We start from the raw sequence: 20,430 nt of genomic DNA, 5'->3' as shown, positions 1-20,430 counted from the left end.
TGTCAAAATGATTCTTATATTTTTAATGAAGTTAATAATTTCAACAATTTTACAAATTTAATAAAAAAAAAACATTTGTGTTACTTGCTCTTTGTGTCTGTTTCTGAAATTTACTAGCAATTCCTGAGTGAAAATTGTTATGCAACCAATTTTCTTCAGTGTGTGCGAGTGAGTAAATGATGTGCACTGTCCCTTTAAGTGTTTTGATTGATCTAGTATTTTGAATACTCTTTGTCTTTGCTAGGAGCTTTACACCATGTTACTTCCTTCAGGGAAATATAGAGCCCCTCGGGACTCTCCTGTTGTTACTGTATCCTCCTAAGTCTTACGTTGACATAGAGCAAATGCAGTGGGCGGCCTGAGTTAACAAAGCAACAAAGCTGTCATTTACATGTGGGCTAGGCACAGCTGGCCACTCTCACGCCAGGCAAAATAGCATTTTGGACAGTGTCCCGAGAAGTCCGTTAGCGTCTAATCTAAGGGCTCTCCTCTCCCAGCGGGCCGTGTGGTAAACCAGGGTGAAGCCCGGCAAATAAAGACAAATGATCTCTGTCGCCCGCCTTGCGCCTCCAGTAAGACTCTCCTTTTGGCGATGCACTCTGTAGCTTTTTAAAAGCAAACAGCAGCATGCGATTTTTCAAAACATTATTATGCACAGAGAGGCTGTGGGCCCCTGATACTTCTTTCGCCCGTGCACATGCTGAGACTTGTAAGCCTCTTGTGTCATATTAAGATGATTTTTTTCCCCCTGTCATCTAGCCATTGTGGAGTCTCAAAGTCGGTTGCTTTTTCTCTCTCTCACTTTCTTCCACCCCTTTCTTTGTTTTTATCGAGAGACAGCCAGTGTCTTAGCGCAAGCATATGCTGAGTGCCTTTGACACGTCTCTGCTATGGAATTATTTGCATATTTGCCAAGCATTGAAATTGATCCAGCTGACATCACAGATCAAAGCCGAGTATACTGACAGTAGTGCACTAATGGATCTAAGATGGCTGTCAATTAGGAAAAACAATCCCGCTGGCACTAAAAATTATTATTTCTCAGATACCTCTCGAGAGAGTGTGAAAAGGGTGTATTGAATGCATTTGCTCACAAAGCACTGGTTCCGATGGTTTATTAATAGCGTTCAGTGTTTAGCACTGATGGCTAAAAGGCTAAACTGAAGACATAAACGCTACTGGGAAAACAAAGTCTCGCTTTTGTTTTAACACATAATGTTTTATTCCATATTGGCTTGAAGTTCAGGAAAGCTGACAGCTGTGTGTAAAAGTGTAGAAGACTCTTTCACACAATTCCATAAAAAAAAAAAAAAAACAAACAAAAAAAAAAAAATTTAGGGTTCAGGACCGTAGATGAGAGGTAAAGCTGTGTTGTTATTGGGATCAAATGGATTTAAAGGAATCCCTCAAAAAGTGTGTTTTGTGAGAAATTGCCTTGAAGTGATTTTTGAAGACAGGTGAAAATGTAAGGTTGAGAATAGTGGAGGGGCATCGGTGCAGTACTGTTTCCTTTTTTCCACTTCCAAGATTACCGTCTAAAGAAATGGCTGTAAAATCAAATCTTTGGGGTCGGTTTGTTATGCTTGTTCATTGGGACTAAAGCTATTGTTTGGGCAAATATGCAAAGTATTGAGTGAGTGTGCATTCAGTATTCAGCGTGTTTAAAAAAAGTTCCAATTAAAGCAGTCCTCTTCTTTTATTCTGCTGTTATCACTGCCACTTAATGTCTCCAAGCTGTTTTTTTAAGCTCCTCGGCTTCATGTAATGATCCTCATACATGACTGCAAGTAGTCCAGCAACAAACAGTGCTATCATTCATTTTAATAACACCGCCATTGTGCCTTTTTTATTATTCCTTAATGTCCAGTTATGTGAATGGAATTGTGAGCTGCTTTTATTTTCAGATTTCAGGGTTACACACACATTAAAAAAAAAATTTCGGTCAAAAAAATCTTATAAATGTCATTTTTTTCTGCACCACACTAGAATTAACAATGACAGTACCATGGAAAAGCAAAAGTAATATTATATACTGTGATACTGCATGATAAACAATTAAGATTAATATACGGTAAGGAAGGAATAATTAATGATGAGGTGTTGAATTATTAGAAAATAATGCACACCTGGGGTGATGAAGCCTCAGGTTTGCATTATTTTCAAATAATTCAATGGATCTCAACAGTGTTCGGCAGCAGCGTCTCTACTAATAATGAAACTGTAAGTTCATCTTCTTCAAGAACAGTGCTGTTAGTGCGTCGCTTGTGAGAAATGTCATGTAGTTTGTTAAACTATTTTACTGATAAAAATTGTCAGAGCAGCACTGCTTCTGTGTAAGTGAGTGTGTGTCTGTACTGTATGTGTGTGCGTCTGTAAGGGAGAGAGAATGGGGAAAGTTAACATAAAACGAAATAATTAGTCGTTTTTTTCTCTTGTTGTTTACTATATTTATTTGCTTGGTCAATGTCAATGTGGGTTTTGGTTATTTTGCTGTTGGAAGCTGTAAGGACCTTTGAAATAACTGAAATCGTTTGCTGAAGTGATATGGACATGTAATGCGATCAAGACCTGCCTCCCTACTTGAGTTGTTCATTTCCCTGAAAATAATTGCACATCTTATAATGTTCGTCAACCAGTCAGATTCTAGTACAATATATAGTCATATAATTGTATAATGCTGATGTGTAATGTTATGTATGTTACATATGTTATGTTATATGAAACATGGCAACACCATATTACTTTTTGGTTCGTGCATTGGTTAGTGCATCATTATTTATCTAAACACATAAAAAGAAAGTGAAAACTGGTTTTGCGGATGGTTTAATAACCAGCACATCTGTTTCAAATAATCTGTGGTTCTGTATTAGTTCAGATTCACTGAACTGTATCCCATATCTCCCATTTCTAAATGTGTTACAGACCTATTGTCTGTTGTTTCTTATGCAATCATGGTGCAACATATTCCTTTGGGAATATGGGTAATTGTGGGTTTCATTAGTGGAGCATAACATGATAAGGCATTTATGTAACTACTGGTGCTGTGATTCCAGTTTTATTATTTACATTTAAAATGCTCCCTGATTGTTCTTCCCTTTAGTAAACTTAAGATGTCAAATAGAGATGTTGTATATGATGTGCTTTAATGATGGCCTTGTCAAGCTAATTGTTTAATCAGAAAAGTGCTGCCAAACCACATGGGTGTGTTTTGAAGTGCTTATGTGAAATCTAAGACAATGTTCTGGGGAGTTCAGATGGTGCTAAAAACATTCTACTACTTTATGCTTTGGAAAACAAACATGAGGCTTCTGTCCATGAGGAATAAAGCCTTCTGAGTGAGATTAAAATTATGATGTAATTTGTCTTGAAAGAAGTGAGAAGTGTTTGTGCTGGTGCATGATTTTTACATTAAAATTATTAAAGTTATAACAGCTTTTTATAGCATTAAAGGAGCCATATTGGGTATTTTTCCCCCTAGGTCCACTTTATATAGTTTTCCAGTGCTCAAAAACACTATAATTGACCTATAATTGTTATTTTTCATTACAATTTTCCACCCTCTCTCTGACCATTATCTCTGACCATTGCTGTGTGATGCATCACATTTAAAGCCACCGAGAACATATATGATGTTCAGTATACAGTTACAGTATGAGCAGAGGTTTTCCACCAATGAGATTTCAGTGTGGGTGGGTGCAGCAGAAGTAAAAATCAAATCATGGCTGCTTAGGGCAATGACTGATAAAAAAAAAAAGATGTATATGAAAAGTTATGCTCTGTTTTTAGCATTTTATCATGTATTATTTTGTGCTAAAAGTAAACAGACTGTTTATTTTGCTGCTGTGCCTTTAAAACTATGAAAATTGACTTTTTGCATGTGCAATGGTGCAAATCTGCAGTCATTTGCAGTTTTTTAAACAGACTTAGTAAATGATCAGGGATTAAAAGAAAATGTACTGTGATGTACGTACAGTAAACACATTAAATGTATTTAACTCATTTTCTAGCCAATCTTGGCCAATACATATGAATCTATGAAACATAAACTGAAAAAATATTGGTCCGTAACTGCTGTGGTCAGATATATTGTGTATATAATATACAGTAGGTTTCACATTTTCACCTTGAAAAATGGCAGAAATATGCATTCGGAGGAAAGTACTACTATAAATTACACAGAACTCACTGTCTTCTTTGGTTATACTATACCCATGCCATTGTGTGTCCTCACATGACTTCTCAGGTATGAGAGATTACTCCAATTTTCTGAGCGCTTCTGACAAATTGTTGCACTGAAGCAAAATCCAGGCCCTCATGTCTTACCAGTAATAGAAATGTGGAGTCTTTTACTCTAAATACATAATTTTTAGTTCTCAAAAATATGTCCTGAAGGACTAAGGCAATTCACAATATAATCATCTCCCAGTGGCTCAGGTTTGAGAAGTAGCAAAGCAATTTGCTCGCTATTAAAAAAGCTTTGAATTACATTACCATGTTGGATTGAATGTCATCTCATCTTATCTGGTCAGATAAGTCGCCTTGATGTGAATTATGGTTGGACCGTGATAATGAATCAGCGGCTGATCTTGATTTGACAGGCTGACTGAAGGCTACTGAGCATTTCTTTGTCAAATGTGGGATCCAGGGCTGGAGTTTGCTAAAACCCACAATTTAGACAAGCTGTGCAAAAATGACATTTAAAAAATGCATTGTCTCTGAGGGGGAAAATTATGGAGTGATACTTAAAAAATGTAGGCTGCTATCCTGCAGAAAGCAAGTGTGCATATCAAGACCAAGTAGCCTTTATGTAACAAGTGCCCTTTTCAAAATGAGCACAAATATGAGCACTTCCTGTCTAAATGTTACAGCAGGCTACAGCATGTGTTAATGTTGCAGATGGAATATTAGTTACGTCCACTACATATAACAGGTCTATCATACAACAATATCTATCTATCTATCTATCTATCTATCTATCTATCTATCTATCTATCTATCTATCTATCTATCTATCTATCTATCTATCTATCTATCTATTGTTATGCCTTTGTTGGTTTACACAGTCTGGCTGGCACACATCAGCCAGAAACAAGCGTGGCTCTGTTGAGTCATTGGCTAATCCAGCTCATCATTGGCACTGTGCTAAATAGTTGGAGAGGCACAAACATTTGTATTGTTCCTGTCATAATGGTGATGTAATAGTGGTGGTGTTATGTTGTTATGATGATATTATTGTTCAAGGCTCAGACTGTAATTTAGCTTAGACTGTATGTAATATAGGACCATTGCAAAGGCCTTTATGGGGCAGCAAGCTGCAGTTTGAGCAGAGTAGAATCAGTAAGCCATTGTTGCAGGGCTAGAGGTGAAACATAAAATGTTTTACATAAATCAGTAACATGTAGATGAGTCATTAAATAAGATGTCAAGTACTGCAGATTATTAGGTGTTGGTACATTTAAATTCGAAGAAAGCATCTGAAATGGGTCCATGTTTTATTAGAGCATAACAAGGTACTTGCAAATGGAAGTATCATTAATCTTAGACATGCTGCATAATATATATATATATTCATCTAAAGGTAGTGATAACAATGTTAGAAGGGCTTTTGTGCTTTCAGTTCATATGCTTTTTAAGTAATCTGACTTGATAGAAAACCTTGATTGATGTTGGTCCTCATTTAACCCTCTAGTGATGTTGGTACTATATTTTTGTGACCTCACTCAAAGGGTGATTCTGAGGATATTTATTGCTAATTTCTGCAGATCTCTGGTGCTAAACTTGGGTTCTGTGGACACTGCAGCGTATTAGTGGTGGATTTATTGTTGTCAGCCTAAGATACTGCTATGGCAAAGAGTGTCCAGTGCAGCAGAACTCACAGCCTTGGGCATTTGTCAGCTGTCGATGTGAGATCTTGTTTGGTAGTAAAGCTTAAGGCACAGGCAACACTGACTGCAATTTCACACTCCCAGCTACTGCTTATAAATCTTGTAGAACTTTCAAAAATATGACTTTGGTGCTATATTTCTTATATATTTCTGTTTTAATGAATCTGGAATTCTTTTATTTTCTTGTTGTTGTGTTCTTACAAATTTATTCTTGCTAAATCAAAATTTGTCCATTTATATCCATGATCCATGACGTCGTTCACAACTCACAACTGTAATGCGACTCATTTACAAATGAAACCATTTCAAACATTGTTCCATATATTCAATGAGAAATAATGTATGGAAGGACTTTATTTTATTTGTCAGAAATTGATTTGATAGTAAAAAGTGGGTGATACATACCAAAATGGAGCCATGTGTCTGGAGATGCGTTGAAAGTAAGATGGCTGAAAAGCAGAACTAGCAAGTTATTAAATTTTGATAAAGGTTCAAGAGGACAAACATTTATTTTCTTTGAAAGAACATGAACAGATGATTAATGCACAATACAACCAGCAATGTGCATTTAAAAAGTAAATATAAGGTCAGCTGTGAATTCATGCTGATACCCTATGGCTCCATTCTCATTCATTTTTGAAACCAGAATAATATTTGCGTGCATTTTGCACATGCTTGATACCTGACTGATTTTATTTCATGGATGATGTTCTTTAATATGAACCATAATACTATATTCAAATGTTTTATAGTATAATTAATAGCATAATTTAATTTATGTATATATACTGTGTAATTAATTATTTATTTTAAATTTTTTTTAAAGAACAGTAAACTCCCTTTTAAGTTGTCTTGAATGCTTTACAAGTAGGCTATGCTTTAAATACAGCCATGACCTCACTGGTATTCCTTCTTCCATGAGCAACATTCAAGCCAGCAGGCCAGCCGCCAGTTTAGGTTGTGGATGGGAAAGAGAATTTTTAAAGCTTAAAGATTAGGAATACCAAGGGGTCAAGGTTTGACTGGTTAGCATGGCTGTGGCCTCTACTCGTACAGTAGATGCTTTAACTCTAGCTATTAACAACCAAACAAAAGGAGCAGTGTATTTATTTTGTGATAAATAATTAACATTTCAGTTTTCTAGTATCCAATTCAGTATTGTCATTGTGTCATGTTCCTGCAGCTCCAAAGCAATTTAATTAATATTGGATTAATATAAAGCTATGAAAAGTTCACGATAAGACCAGGAACCTTCATTAAGAAAGTGAATATGTTTTGACTTCATAATGACATTTAGAGAGTATAAATAGTATTTTACCATATAGTATTTAAGGAAAGGAAGGCAAGCTGACAGATACCGTGAAGAGAAAGTGACAAAGCAGCCAGATCTCACTGAACCTTTGACTGCGAATCCAATTCGGCTCCCTACATTGTAACGAGATTGGCAAAGACAGAGTGGCTCAGCCATGAAGGTTACAGCCAACACAAAGAGCTCAGCTTCAGAAAGAGGCAGCAGAAAGACTTTTGTGCGTCTTTGCGTTGCAAACCATAAGAAGACATTTTAAGCCACTCTCTTTATATCAACCATTGCCTGAAGCTCCAAACAGCAGCGGTGACTCTTTTTTTTATGCTCATGCACTCCCTCACCCATCTTTCTGAGTGCTTGTCATTGATGCACCAATGCATGCCTGACTTTCAGCACCCTGGGCTCCTCTCTGGTTTGGAGAGAGGGATTTTTTCTGGCCCAAAAAAAGCATGAAAGATGGAAGCATGTCACTTTAGAAACATATAGCCACTTTGAAAATAGATTTTATAAAAAGAAAGCAAAAGGGAAATGCACAACCCCCCTCCGAGGCAACTCGAAGAGAAAACAAAATAATTTTTTTTTAACAAGCCTGAAATACAATGGGACTCTTATTTTGAAAGTATTGTGCATTACTATTGCTGGCTTTAAAATGAACATTTTGAATCTAAAATGTGCAGCGATCATATTTAATGAAATCATAGCATTTTGAAGTTTAATAATCACATTGAGACATATTGTGATTGCTTCTTTTCCATCCCTAAATTTAAGACCTTAAATGTTTATTATACAATTTTAAGATATTTAAGACTTATTTAAGAAAAAGGAATAAAATACGTTTTATTCACAAGTATGTTCCAAAATAAATTTTACAGTTCTCACACATCACAAATACGAGTAAAATACTCGCACAGTTGAGTTCTGAGTTTGTGTTTTGTTGGCAAACTTCTGAAATATTGATGTGTTTGAGTGACACAAGACATATGCAGTAGATTCAGCCTTAATATATGTTGTTATATATACATCAGTTGCTTATCCAGACTGACCGAAGATATATTTTTGATCAAAGTTAAGACTCTGACACACCCTCCTAAAATGGTTCATTCAAACATGCCCCCACATGTCTACATCACTATGTGGAAATATTTGCGTAATGCCGCGCAAATGTTCATGCAAAGAAAGAAGGCATTGTTTCAGTAACCACAGTTAGTGTTGAAGCAGCCATGTCAGAGAGATGCTGTGTGTATCTAGGCGAAAGTAAAAGCACTTTATTTGGCTTTATTTTGGCAAGGAATCTTTAAGATTACTTACAACAGAACAGCAACGCATTTTATGGATGACCGTTTCGTGAACCTAGGAGAGGAGGTCATTCTGACTTCTTACAAACAATCTGGTGCTTCTGAATCAGCTACTGTAAGTATGTTTTGTTATTAGTTTAAGTAATTGCAATTGACTATTCAAATGCGGAGTTTTGCACATTGTGCTGTGTGTGTGTGTGTGTGTGTGTGAGAGAAAGAGACAGGGTCACACAGTGGAGTCAGCTGTCTTAACCGTCCGTTGTTTGTTTACTGCAAACACATACAAGCTTCATCACTGTGTCTGTCACGCAACTCTGTTCCCCTTTCGGCTTGAACTGATGGTAAAACTAAGGACATTATTAAGTCTTTACATTTATTTTAAAAGATGAAGCTCGCGATTATGGAAAGGGGCGTTACATTTCCGACTAGTGCTTGTGGTGTTCGGCCAATCACAATGCACTGGGTCAGTTGGCCAATCAGTGTACACCTCGCTGCAGACTGCGCTTGTCGGAAGGAGGGACTTTGTAGAAAACGACACGTTTGAGAGAGGCGGGGCATAGAGGACTTACAATAATGTACAGTATTTGAAAAATTCTGTGTTTTTTGAACATTAAAGCATGTCAACATATTCTGTTACACAAAATACACAAAATAATGAGAATAATAATTACAGTATTGCATACTGTAAATCAATATCAGACTTAAAAATTGTGTTGTCATATTCTTTGTGTAGTTTGAAAGTCACTACAGGAAGGTTTTCATGAGAGTGTGTTGCGAGATGTTCTTGACTATAAGATTGAGCATTTCATTTGTGAACAAACGGGAGACAATAAAACAATTCACATTGTAAGTTGAGAGGCATGAGTGCCCTAGATTTGATCAACACATGTCTTGAAATAGCACATTAACCCCATCCATTGCTGGATCAATTGTGTAGCTTGTTCTGCGGTCTGGATTCTCCACCTCATTTGTTAGCCTTCTCAGTCATGTCTAAGTATCAGCTACAAATTAAAGCTTGTGGTCGAATCAGCATGCCTGTGAAGGCCGAGCTCAGTGGTCCTCATCTAAATGTTTTTGTCCCTTGACCCCTTGAAAAAGGAAAGAAATGGCTCTCATTTAGAGCGTTTCAGTGCAAGCGTGTCATCAGATCGTTCACATTTGCTCTTCCGATCAATCACAGCGATAACCTGTACTTGGAAACAGCATGCTAATGGAGACATGCCTTAAGAAAAATGTTTTCTTTTTTAGCAAATTGTTTAAATTGCTTGTTTTACTGTAAAATATATGTAATGTTGTGTGTGTTTCTGGCACAAGTTGTCATCTTGCTATTTTGGTGTGATTTAGTATTTATGACAATTTAAAGAAACAGTTAAGCCTAAAATGAAATTTCTGTCATCGTTTACTCACTTTCAAGCTGTTTCTTCATCATTTCCAATGAAAAAAAAGGAGATGTTGGGCAAAACATTCAATGACATTTTACAATGGAACTTGATATGGGAACTATATATATATTTTTGAGCACTAAATCAGCATATTAGAATGATTTCTGAAGGATCATGCTGACACTGAAGACTGGAGAAATGGCTCCTGGCAATTCAGCTTTACTGGAATAAATTATATTTTTTTAATATATTAAAACAGAAAACAGTTTGTCTAAATGAAATTTCCTAATATTACTGTTTTTACTTTTTAATCAATTATATAGAGAGTCATGGCAAGCATTAAAAACTTATTTTAAAAACATAAAAAATATTCACTATTCCAGACTTTTGACTTGTATTGGCTTTTTTATTATTATTATTTTTAGATATTTCTGCTATTTTTGAACCTTGAGATGTCTTTCATTGTGTGCCAAATAATAATAATAATAATAAGAAAGAGAGCCATACAGGTTTGGAACAACATGTGGGTGAGTAAATGATGGTGTTCTTTTTAAAATGGCAATAAAAATATCAGGAACTTAACTTTTACTTCTTTGTCCATTGGAAATATCCTTTGTCTTCTACCAGGTGTAAAGGTCATTTCCAAAGGGCAAAGTAGTGATAGAGGATCTGCTATTGACATATCTTGATATAGAAAAAACCCATATCCGCACACCACATCAATGTAGATCTAGCAGATTTTCAGGCTGAAGTGTAGGCTGTACTTGGCCGCTCTGGTTTCAGATGAAAGAAAATATCCCTCTAACTCAGGCACAGAGAAAAGAGAGCTAGTATGTGAGAGCAGATTAAGGTGGAGCTGGGGTTGAGGAGGAGGGGTGGAGGGTGACCTGGAGATTGGACTGATTGAAATACAGATAAGATATTAGACATGATGCGTCGACAAATCCTTAGCTTAAGTTGTTGACGTTACTTTTCAGGAAATAAAGTGGATTCAATCTCAGCAACCCTTGTGATTTTCAATCTGGAAAGCTCTTTGGAAATTTTGCCTCTGGATATTCGAGCGGAAAGGTGTTAGCATCTTTTTCATTTGGGCACTGCTGAATTAATAAACTGCAAACGGCGAGGCTTGTCCACTGCGACAGTCATGCTTTCAAGCCGGTTTCATTCCTGCTCTTCCTCCTTGTAAAGCAGAACTTGGCTTTTTCTCAAGGCAACTCTTAAAATGTTCCCTCTCACGATTACTCTGCTCACTCTGTAGAATGCTGGATAAATCACACTGTGTCACATTAACATCTGTCTTTCTCAGCCGGTAGTTCAGAACCGAACGCCCCTCAATTCACCCTCCCAGACAGCCGGTCTGAACAGGAATTTGAGAGTGGTATTGAGAAGCACAGTGAAATCCATATGCACTTCAAAGATTAGATTGATCTGTGTTTTATGCTCTGATTTTTCAAGTTTATATTGCTGCCAATGTAGCGAAGATTACCTATTTCTAAGTTTGTTTTTGCTCCATCCAAGGTCTGGACCCAGGCTTCCTTATATAGTACAGTCTGGGGAATATTTCACCACAAAATCAAAAAAAAAAAAAAACTAAGCTTGCTCTCCTAAGAGTTTATGCAGTGTGGCATTTTGATAAATGAGCACATTCTCACCAAATTATCATTAGTGTAATGTGAAAAAATCTTATTCTGATTGGTTGAATCTCATATTTATTTAGTAAACGATATACACAGAATTGTACCTAACCTACTAAATGTGTGTATGTGTGTGTTTTTATTTTTATGTTCACATACTGTGCAAGAAATCTTAATGGGTTTCACTAGTATGCATAATTTTCTTTATGAAAAAATAGTTTTCTTTTTGATTTTGGTGTGAATATATATATATATATATATATATATATATATATATATATATATATATATATATATATAATATCTCTGCTTGTTTTTGTTATATTTACTTCAAGAAATAATGAATCTAAAGATAAAAATATAAAATATTTTGTGCTCTGATAAACACAATGTTTTATGCTCAACAGAAATACAATAAAGCTGTCTGTTCATTAAACCCATCATTTGTTTTGCTAAATTAGGAAAATTTTAAAGAATACACAAGCTATGCTTGGGGATTCTGGGACTTTACAGTAGACCCCATTTATTTCCACTCCCTTTCCAGCAGCTTTTGTGCTTTGCACTGTCAAAAACTTGAAACACATAGAGAATTACTCCTTTCCTAGACACAATGTGTGCTTGGTCCCGATTCCATGGTGATCCCTATGGGACTCCAACTGAGAAGTAAAAACAGAACCTAAAAACAACGCTTCCTCTCCTCATTCTCACTACAAACACCACTAAACCACACCAAGCACACAGTAGATGTCGAAGTTTGCCATGTGAAGATTCAACAAATGTATTCAACTGTACCGAGTGTGAAAGAAAGTGTTATTTAGCCTGGGACTGATATAGAAAAAGCTCCACAACTTACATTATAGAGTATTGAATCAGGACCCAAAATGGCACATAAGATCACATTCTCGCTGTAATAAACTTAATAAACTGGGAGTTTTGTAAAAGTTAGAAGAGATGAATTTGTATAGTTTTATGTGAGATTAAAGGACTACTCACCCTCATGTCGCTCTAAACCTGTAAAACCTCTGTTCATCTTCTGAATGCAAATTCAGATATTTTTGATGAAATCAAATCAGCATATTTCAATTGCTTTCCCTGTAGAGCTTACCTTCTAACGTGCAGCAACACGATTGGTCTATTATGTACAATACCTGCATGTTATTGGTCAAACTGCTTTGGATGTTTTAAGCCATATTAAAATCCTGGCCAGGACGTGTCCCATATGAACGACACATATGGCCACCATAATTTAGAAGGAAATATCAGAGTAATTTCTTTCAAATAAGTAAAGCCAGTTACTTTGTTTCCCATGTATTGACTGACAGCTCTTGTGTTGCCATGTTGAGAGAAATCAGGAGTAAGTGCAGAGCGTTGTGTGTATTAAGTTATTTTAGTTCTAGACTAAATATGAACATGCATTTACTCATCTTACTCATCGCAAAAACAGATTCAGTATTCCTCAAAATGAATAAAAACAGTCAAATGCAAACTCAGAATATTATACAAATCTGCAATAATTAAATATGTTAAAGAAGACAAATACAATTTACGTATTTAATCCTATTTTATTAACACATGTCTTTGCTACTGACCTTAAATGATCCAATTAAAACCTTACTAATAACAAAAATGACACATTTGTGTTTCATTTTTATTATTGCTGAATAGTGTTGAACTTTCTTCTCCATCATATTCTTCATGTAATTTGTTTGAGTGGCAAAGTCTACTGTACAGATGTGAATTTACATTTCGTTCAGCCTGAACCATATTCATTACACTTTTGATGTGAAAGGCTTTTACATGTGTAAAAGAATAATTTTTTTATATTAAAAACAAAAAAGCAAGCCCTGGACAGGTAACTCAGAAGTATCGTGACACATTACTTTCCATGAAAAGTAACTGAGTAACGTAGTTAGTTACTTTTTAAAGGAGTAACGCAATGTTGTAATGCATTACTTTTAAAAGTAATTTTCCCAACACTTTATATCATATTTTGTCATATATGTGGAGCGTACTTTTCACAGTCCAATTCCCAACTACTGATGTGTATAATTTTGTTTTCAAATTTTTTGTTATTCAGCTTCAGTTGGCAGTATGTCACATTAAGTAAAAGGCACTGAAAAAACTGCTGTAACAGTTTCCACTCAGACTTTGCTAGTACATTTTACAATTACAAAGAAACCACAAGTAATGCACTGAATTATGCCTGAAATTCTGAAGTAGAAAAACTGAAATGGTAGCTTCTTGTAAATGTACTCCAATAATCAAAAAATAATTTTACAGTGTAGGTGGTGAGCATAATTTTATAATGAAAAGCAAATTCAACATGTTTATTTCAGGTGCCAAAAAGAACTGAATCAGAATTGAAATAGTGAGACATTATGGCAGCACTCTGCATTTGAACTGGGTCAACTATTACTAGAACTTAACCAGTGAAGGATCTTTGAATCAAACTAAGCACCTATTTTTTGTGTTCCTTGCAGAGTGAAGAACGAGAAACCACAGAGAGGCCTCCATACCTTCGTGATTGGATGCGAGTTGACTTTGACCATACCAAAGTGAAGATGAAGTTGCTATGGAAACTGCTGGTTCTGCAGTCATTCCTGGGGAGCCTTGCAGGTAAAAGTATCTTATTAAGAACTTCTGATGCGTGCATGGCAGCTCCTCTTTGTGAAGTCTGGTTCCGTATCCCTATGTATATAGACCAGGAGTCTGTCTGAAAAGACGTCACACAGAGATTGCAGCCAACTCGGATGCAATTTATATTAGCAAATAATAGGCCTAATCATTAAAAAGGAGAAATAAAATCCAAGTTGCAAGAAGAAGAGTAGTTCAGTTAACAGGAGAGCAATTGTTAAAGTAAATAACAGGATCCAGCGGACAGATCCGAGAGGAAGGGCTGGCGGCTGTTTGCTTGATAGTTTTGAATATAAATTAGATGATCGGCTTGCAAGATAGGATACTAAGATGAAAAATACTAATTTGAATGTACTGATAGCTAAGAATGTGAGATTTAATCAAGAAGAGGGAGAAATCCAAATCTTTATTCTTTGTCAGACTGATATAATTTATAGCGTATGAAATTAAATTCCGGGGGACGCTACTGACCCAGAGGTGCTCTGTGCTGCACAATTGAAAACGACTTGTTACAGAAAGCCAATTACTGAGTGTTACTTTGAGGAAAAACAGAGCTAAAGAAGTGTGATATTTAGCTCTTATCAGTGTTACATTAAGGCTGAATAGATTAATCGACTGACAGATTGATTGATTTATTGATTGATTGATTTATTGATTCATTGATTTATTGATTGACTGATTTATTGATTGGGTTTCATTTTTTTCATTTTTAAATAGTTTTACTAAGTTTTTGTATTTTAATGAAAATGTCCTTTAAAATGTCTAAAACATGTATTTATTTCAATTTAATTGGTGTGTAATTTGGTTCTAGTTAACCTGTGCATTTGCTTTATTTTCTGTGCAATGTACTTTTAATGTTTATATTTTGTACATATTTAATATATCCATATATATAACCATCATCATCAACAGTGTCTTGTAAGATTTTAATTCATCACAATGAAGTGTATTTTCATCTTATTCTCATATCACTGACAAATGCTTTCAATGCTTACTTTAACAAGATTAACCCTTATGTTTTGTGAGGTGGATGATTTGAGGGAGATACTATGGAAATTGTTCCCCATTGACATTTTAGTCAACACAAACTAGTTACAAACCTATAAAGTTCATACCGTGCAACGCCATTGAAGTCAATGATCCTTCCTACTCACAGTGTCTTAAAAGAGAAAATAAGGGCTGTAGGGAAGTAAAACTCACCCCCCTCATCTATCTATAAAGTCTTTGTTGTTAATTAATGTACAAAGAGAGGAAATGGCGATACGCGTGTATTTAAACTCGTATCTTGAATTTCATATTTCATTAAGGAACAATTAAGATGGCTATTATCTCTATTAATACTTTCTTTGTTTTACCTGAGGGCTCTTTTACATCAATCATAATCTGATTCTGAGAAGCAGTCTCATTTCTCATACTTAACACTGTCTGTGTGAAATTAGCACTTTTTACCTTCTTTTAAGTATTTAATCAACTAGTGAGATGACAGACTGCTAATTATCTACTTTAGTTTACATTTAAGGAATGAAAGAGAAAGATCCACAGATGATTCAAATTATCATCACTTATGTATATTTGCGCATTTTCTTTACCTTTGGCTTTGGTGATAAATAAGTATTTTCTTTTTCTTTCTTTCTTTCTTTCTTTCTTTCTTTCTTTCTTTCTTTCTTTCTTTTTCTTTTTTTTTTGAGGAAAAGATGCCAGCAAGTCCCCATCTCATTTATTTGTTTGAGAGAATGTCTCACATTTAAAATAGTTATGATCTGATTCACATACAGTAACTGACCCTGGACCACAAAACCAATACATTTTTCAAAATTGAGATTTATAAATCATCTGAAAAAAAGAAGAAAAAAAAGCGAAATGCTTTCCATTGATGTATGGTTTATTAGGATTGAACAATATTTGACAGAGATACGACATAACTATCTGAAAATCTGGAATCTGAGTGTGCAAAAAAAAATAATAATTGCCTTTATATTTTCCAAATGAATTCTTAGCAATGCATATTACTAATCAAAAATTTAGTTTTGATATATTTACGGTAGTTAATTGATCTTCATGGAACAAGTTCTTTACTTAATACCCTAATGATTTTTTCATAAAAGAAAAATCTATAATTTTGACCCATACAATGTTTTTTTGGCTATTGCTAACACTATACCAAGCGACTTAAGACTGGTTTTGTGGTCCAGGGTCACATATTATTCTAAATGAGGAAAGGAGTGAGTTTATGTGTCTTTTAAATCTGTAGTGTTTATACTAACACATGAGAGCATGGAAAATACAGTTGCAACTTTTCAGCTGCTGAAAGGAGCAGAATAAATTTTATGAAAGTTCTCTGAACTTCACGTTTAATGTTGTCAGAATTTGTATTTGAAGACTGAAGTTCCCTTTCAAAGGGAAATTCACTCACCTAATGTGAGACTTCTTTTCTTCCACACTGTCCGCTCTTTTCTATGCAATTACAATGAATGTGAATCACATGAGGTTGAGTAAATAGTGACAGAATCTTCAGTTATGGGTGAACTATTCCTTTCATCTGTTCAGTTACATTATCTCCCAACACATGCTTGGATCAGAAAAGACACTGTGTTTGGTGGTACTTGACTTTCTTGCACTGAGGGATCTTTGTTCTTGCCTTGTATTTTCAGTTAGTGGTGGGTAGCACTGGTTTTTGTAGTGTTGTATTCCCTTTTAATGCCGAACTGACAGGAAAGGTCGTGCAACCTGCCGAACAGCAGAGACGAGAAAGGTTTGCCCCTGAAAAGATGAGGCTTGGCAGGGCGACTGCTCAGAATGCTGAGAGGGGACCGCAATGATCTCCATCCCCTGCTAGGCATCTTCCTTTGTTCTCTCACAGCAGTGCATAGTGACAGGGGCGAACTGTCTGCCACACGCACACACACACACGTCACTCCACCCTGATCGCCCTCCCAGTTAGCATGTGATTACCTTAGCATCACACACTTCAACCAACACACACCGCATTCTAATTCCCTGTCTGTTTCTCTTGTTCTCATTGACTCAGGGCCAGGCTCATTATTTTAGATTTGGGTTTCTTCAACACGCTGTCATGATTCAAGAAATACTCCAAGCAACATGATTTCCCTTTCTGGCAGAAGATATGGCCCAAAAAATGAAAATGTGGTCATTATTTACTCATCCTTATGTCTTTTCAAACCTGTAAGGCTTTCTTTTTTGTACAAACAAAGTCAGTGTGGTCCAATGTTGGGCAAAACATTGCTAAAAATATCTTCTTTTATGTTCTACAGAGGAAAGAAATTATACAGGTTTGGAATGACATTAGGGTAAATATATATCTCAAAATTGTCATTTCTGGTTGAGCTATTTTATTGTATTTATATTTATTTAATTTTTTTAACTCACCCTTGTGTCCTTCCAAATTTGTATGACTATTTTTTTTCATGCAACGAGTCAGTTGGGTCCAACATTATTTAAAATATCTTCTTTTTTCTGCAGAGGAAAAAAAAAGTCATATAGGTAAATAATGACAATTTTAATTTTTGGGTGAACTGTCAATTTCTCCATATAATGGTCTTTTTATAAAAGGGTATTGCTATGTCTATTTATTTTTTTATGGAAATCCAATGAAAAAGAATCTGCATATTAAGCAACCATGTGGTAAAGCCTTTTTTTTGATAGTCAATTAACCACTTTATCTCATTGGGGGAAAAACATGTTCACATGATGCAGCATTTAATTTAAAAAATAAATACTCAAAAGTAATTTAACTAACGTAAAATGAATTGCATTCCAATCTATTCCCAAATTACTTATGTTTTCGCCACTCTTAATTTTATCCATCACTTCCCACAGATACAGTATGCTCACAGATATACCATATATACACACACATAACAGTAGCAAATCCAGCAGGGTTTGACACATTTTAACTATCACCTCGCACAACTTTAATTCCCCTATTCTGTGCCATTTGATTTATCCATCTGAGACACCATCTGAAAAGACACAAAGTTACATTGAAGCATTCCACTGAGGTAAATCAAAACAGAAAATGATGCAATAAAAGGAAATTGGAGAAGGCGTAGGTGAATGTAGCTAAATCGCGATTTGGTTTTACATTTGAGCAGGTGAGTTAAACTTAAAAGGCCTGAGACGTTTGTTTCTTGCAGTCAGTGGTTTAAAGTAAGCATGCATGTGGCAGTTCAATACTTGAGCCAAACAAACTTACAAACAAACCACTTGACATTTTCCCTTACCATCTGAGCTGTTTAATTTGCCCAGTCTTTGATTACACATTTCTTCCAGACAGTGAAGTGCTGTCTGCCATTAGCTGCTATAAGGAAGCAACATTTTTGCAAACAAAAAGGATGCAATTCCTAATTCCAAAAAACATCTGAGCCATTTGATATTTCAGTTCTGAAAAAAAAAAGGTATATAATATTTAGAACGAAAATGTTTATTCATTCCAGACATGTATGACTTTCCCCACCAGAGTTCACTGTTAAAAAATAAAGGTTCTTTATTGTCATCTGTGGTTCCATGAAGAACATTTAACATCCATTAAAACCTCAAAATGTACTGGAAAAATGTTCATCACACCAAAAATGGTTATTCTATGGCATTGCCGTTGTTGTTTTTTTTGTGTGTGTTTTTTGGCGGGCAATGTCTCTTAAAAATAGAAAGGAACTGGTGCCAATAAGTGCTTAATCTGATGCTAAAAGTGTGCTATAAAAGATAATTTTTTTTCTGAAACTTTGAGAAGGTTGAAATTAAAGTTGTTTTTCACTGAAAACTGAACCTCTGCGTCTCTTAAATGTCATTAACACGTGAATTTAAAATATAGCAGTATACTCTGTTAATTAATTGTGGGGCTATCGTAGTCCTTTCCTACAATTTTCTGTCTTTGACGGGCTGTCAGTAGACATTTGCTTGAACTGTGGGCGTAAAATAATTTAAGTGCATCTGCTTCTCTGATTAATTTGCGGGTTAGATCGTTTCCCAATACAGCAATCGGCACAGACACAGTCTTTGTTCCTGTGCTTTTATTTTGTATGTCTGGTTTATATAGACCACTCACAGGTGAAAAGGCAGACAGCGGGACCCAGAAACCCATCATTTGGTGACCAAGTTATTCATGGCTTGTAAAGGCGAGGCCCAGTGGGGATTCTGTAAACAGCATTTTCACAAAACAATTTTTGCTTTCCGTGAGGTGTTATGTTCTAAGAAGCACTGTCTGCCCGACCTACCGCTGGCACGGCGCATACAAATGCTAATAGAACACCAAATGACTCGCCTCCACGACTCTCTATATTGAAAAACTATGCAATCACATTGTGTGATCTTTTTCTTCAAAGCTGTTCATGTGCAGATGTAGAGCGTGCGTATATCCTGAGTGTTTGTCTTTCTACTAGCAAGAAATAGTGTAGTCATTGAGCTGTGTATCGTATGTTATCACATTTCACACCACATATTCTACACGCCTCTGTGCTTGTGAATATGAATTGGTAATATGAATCTTAATTGGTTTGCGTGCCTCTGGATGTGTATGTGTGTGCATGTGTGCTCTACCTGACTCTATACCAGGTGGAATACATGTTTGGTTTTCTTGTGTGATGAGGATGTGTAGCTCATCCATTGTCTTCATTAGTATCATAGACAAAGGCACTCTTATTATATTGCATAGTACAGACCAGGATTCGTATTTTCCATTTAAAATCTGATGTTTTTGTGAGGTTGTGGACATGACCTTTTAAATGTGGCCCATATCAGACACCGGGCAGGACCGCCAACAGTATGACCTGCATGCATAATGTTTACTCTAAAAATGTAATATTTGTATCATATAATGTTTTGTTTTGTGGTCATTAAGATTTTTTTCTTTTTTTAAATAAATGTATACATTTATTCAACAAATATGCATCAAATTGATCAAAATGACATTGAGAATATTTATATTATTACAAAAATATGTTCTTTTGAATGGAATAATTCTTTTGAATTTAAGTTGTTTTGCATGTTTTGATCAATTGAGTTCACATGGAATGATGAAACTATGAGTAACGTCTCGGTTACGTATGGTAACCCTCGTTCCCTGAAGGAGGGAACGGAGACGCCACGTCGGTGACCAACGAATATGGGATATCGCTTCGATAGACCAATCTACTTCGAGTGTAAACTAAACGAGCCAATGCACATTGGCATGCAATTATTGCATCCAGCTGCCGCTGATCACTGTGTGAGTATAAGAAGGCAGCAGGTGCAATGCATTCCAGTTTTTCGCTGAGAAGCTGAGCCGGGGACCCGGCAGCT

At 35.7% G+C, this 20,430-nt stretch overlaps 1 protein-coding gene across 3 annotated transcripts in view; it reads left to right on the top strand.

Annotated features, from left to right (window-relative positions):
- The window catches only part of cntn4 (contactin 4), a 140,435-nt gene that overhangs the window by 3,390 nt on the left and 116,615 nt on the right, over window positions 1–20,430 (top strand). For all 3 annotated transcript variants that reach the window (XM_059570606.1, XM_059570605.1, XM_059570604.1), the window contains exon 2: window positions 13,983–14,118. In XM_059570606.1, the coding sequence (XP_059426589.1) occupies window positions 14,031–14,118 (88 nt within the window). In that variant the 5' untranslated portion in view covers window positions 13,983–14,030. The remainder of the gene's footprint in view (window positions 1–13,982; window positions 14,119–20,430) is intronic.

The sequence above is a fragment of the Carassius carassius genome, chromosome 17 (genome assembly GCF_963082965.1).
Source record: "Carassius carassius chromosome 17, fCarCar2.1, whole genome shotgun sequence".
Classification (NCBI taxonomy): domain Eukaryota; kingdom Metazoa; phylum Chordata; class Actinopteri; order Cypriniformes; family Cyprinidae; genus Carassius; species Carassius carassius.
The sequence above is the reverse complement of the archived record's forward strand: the minus strand, read 5'-3'. Positions and strand labels throughout refer to the sequence as shown.